The sequence below is a fragment of the Bubalus kerabau genome, chromosome 5, assembly GCF_029407905.1.
Source record: "Bubalus kerabau isolate K-KA32 ecotype Philippines breed swamp buffalo chromosome 5, PCC_UOA_SB_1v2, whole genome shotgun sequence".
Lineage (NCBI taxonomy): Eukaryota > Metazoa > Chordata > Mammalia > Artiodactyla > Bovidae > Bubalus > Bubalus kerabau.
In genome coordinates this window covers 2746501-2748520 of record NC_073628.1, presented here as the reverse complement: position 1 = coordinate 2748520, position 2020 = coordinate 2746501, and the positions used below count along the sequence as shown (strand labels likewise).

Below are 2020 nucleotides of genomic sequence, written 5' to 3'. Positions count from 1 at the left end.
CATGTTATGCATTATTCCAGAACATATAACAGTGGGGATCAGGAGTTAGATAATAATGGTGGAGAGCAGGACTACCTACACAATCTTTATTTTTCAGCAGAAAGAACAAAGGACTGGATGCATTTGAGGATGAAAGTGGAAAAGAAAGGAGCAGGCCACGTAAGTTAATGTAGAATCTAAGGATGATTGTGTTGAGTCAGTCTTTGAATTAGAGACTGACATTAGTTTCTACTTCCCTGGAGATTCATTGCCTTACTCTGGAAGCCAATAAAGATTATATCTATATTTCAGAAGTCTCTCTGTGGACAGTGTTTTAGAGATACCTCCAGCGAGGACTTTCCTGGTGCTCCAATGACTGAGACTCCATGCTCCCAACGCAGGGGCCCGGGCTCCATCCCCGGCTCGGGAACTAGATCCCACGTGCTGCAACCAAGAGTCCACACGCTGCAAGGGAGATCTAAGATCCCTGGTGCCTCAACTAATGCCCAGTGCAGCCACATAAATAATAAACATTTAATAAAACACAATTTCGAAGCGCCACGACGTGGCTGCCGGCCCCGAAACCCTCCAGGATCTTCAGGCGTATGGAACCTCAAGATCTTTATGATAATGGAAACCAAAAAGTTGATTGGTAAACCACTTCAACCAGCAAGACCTGTTCATCATCTGAGTTCTCCCCCTGGAGCAGTATTCCCTTTCAACTTTCAGAATGAATATCCATGCAACACCCAGTACTTACAAAGTGGAGTTAGCAGATGTAAGACGAATGGAATGCAAGCCTTTTCTCAAGGTCTTAATGAACAACAACATCATTCTCCAGTTAAAAAAGAGAGAATCAAATACAGCAGAGATTTCCTGTTGAAGCTCTCAAGTGTTTCCATCTGCAGAAAAAAACCAGACTTTCTGCCTGATCATCCCATTGTACTTCAAAAACCAGAAAACCACCAAAGCTTTAAGTAGCATTTTAAGAACATATGTATTTGAAGATAAAGAATTATTCATTTTCTATTTTGGACACCTGCAAATGAAGTGGATCTAGTAACAATAACTGTAATGACTGTGCCAATTCAATTTATTTTTAATTTCGATGGTTGGGTATTTGGTTTCTCCTAAAATGAGAAAGAGATTTAAACCTTAAAAATTTTCTAATCAGTTTCAGCTTTGTAGGCAGTTTCCTGCATAAATTGGGAAGTAACACTGAAAAGTAAGAATTTGGTTAGTGAAGTGGGAAGACTGTGTATTTATAATTTGAATGCTACTTGCAATTTTTTGTTTTTCATTACTTGTAATAATGGAATGGAAATGTAAGCTGTAAAGATTCACAAATATAAAGTATTTGCTACGATGTATATATGATACATAATTTCTTGTTGCTTTAAAGTTGCTTTTGTTTTGTTTCCCACTGATTTCATACTAGCACTTGAAAGGATCTTTACAATCTCCATAGAGGCTTAGAATAATTCAGGATGTTCAATGAACAGTTCTCAATGACAGGAGGTAGAATATTTTAAGAGGTATTTCTTTTCAAATATATGATTGATCTCTAGGTTTGTGATAATAACAACATTGTCTAAGATTCTTTTATTTCCAAAAGAGGAATAATTGAGGCATTTGCAAATAATTGAAGGGAATTAAATTTCAATTCTGTAATTTCTTATAGCAACAACATGTATGGATGAAGAATCTGGGGGTTTAAACTTTTAGCTCCTAGAAATTTTATACAATAAACCTGCAATTTGTCATTCTGGATATTATTCTTTAAAAAAAAAAAAGTTCCAGCGCAGTATCACAGATACTGAAAATTGCTGATATAAAGGTAAGTGTAAACTCTCCCTGGTTTGAATCTCTCAGATCCCTGGGGTCCATTGGCAAGAAATCCAAGGACATCATTTGTCAGAAAGTTTATCTTAAACTGAATGCTGAACTCCTAAAACCATGACCTTTTTCTTCACTTGTTTTTGGGCTTGTTACCCAGATTCAAACTTTAGTCCAAGGTTTCCCATCTTGGTCTTTATTATAC

General features: G+C 36.9%; 1 protein-coding gene across 1 annotated transcript; it reads left to right on the top strand.

Annotated features, from left to right (window-relative positions):
- Positions 1-538: 538 nt before the first annotated feature.
- Positions 539-1277, top strand: LOC129653559 (uncharacterized protein C8orf88-like). The gene has a single exon (XM_055583289.1). It carries the CDS (start codon positions 604-606, stop codon positions 958-960), a length of 357 nt encoding a protein of 118 aa, XP_055439264.1. The 5' UTR covers positions 539-603; the 3' UTR covers positions 961-1277.
- The last annotated feature ends 743 nt before the right edge of the window (positions 1278-2020 follow it).

Excerpts from the sequence above, each read along its gene's own strand:
- LOC129653559 (XM_055583289.1), top strand. The coding sequence starts at position 604 with ATGATAATGGAAACCAAAAAGTTGATTGGTAAACCACTTCAACCAGCA.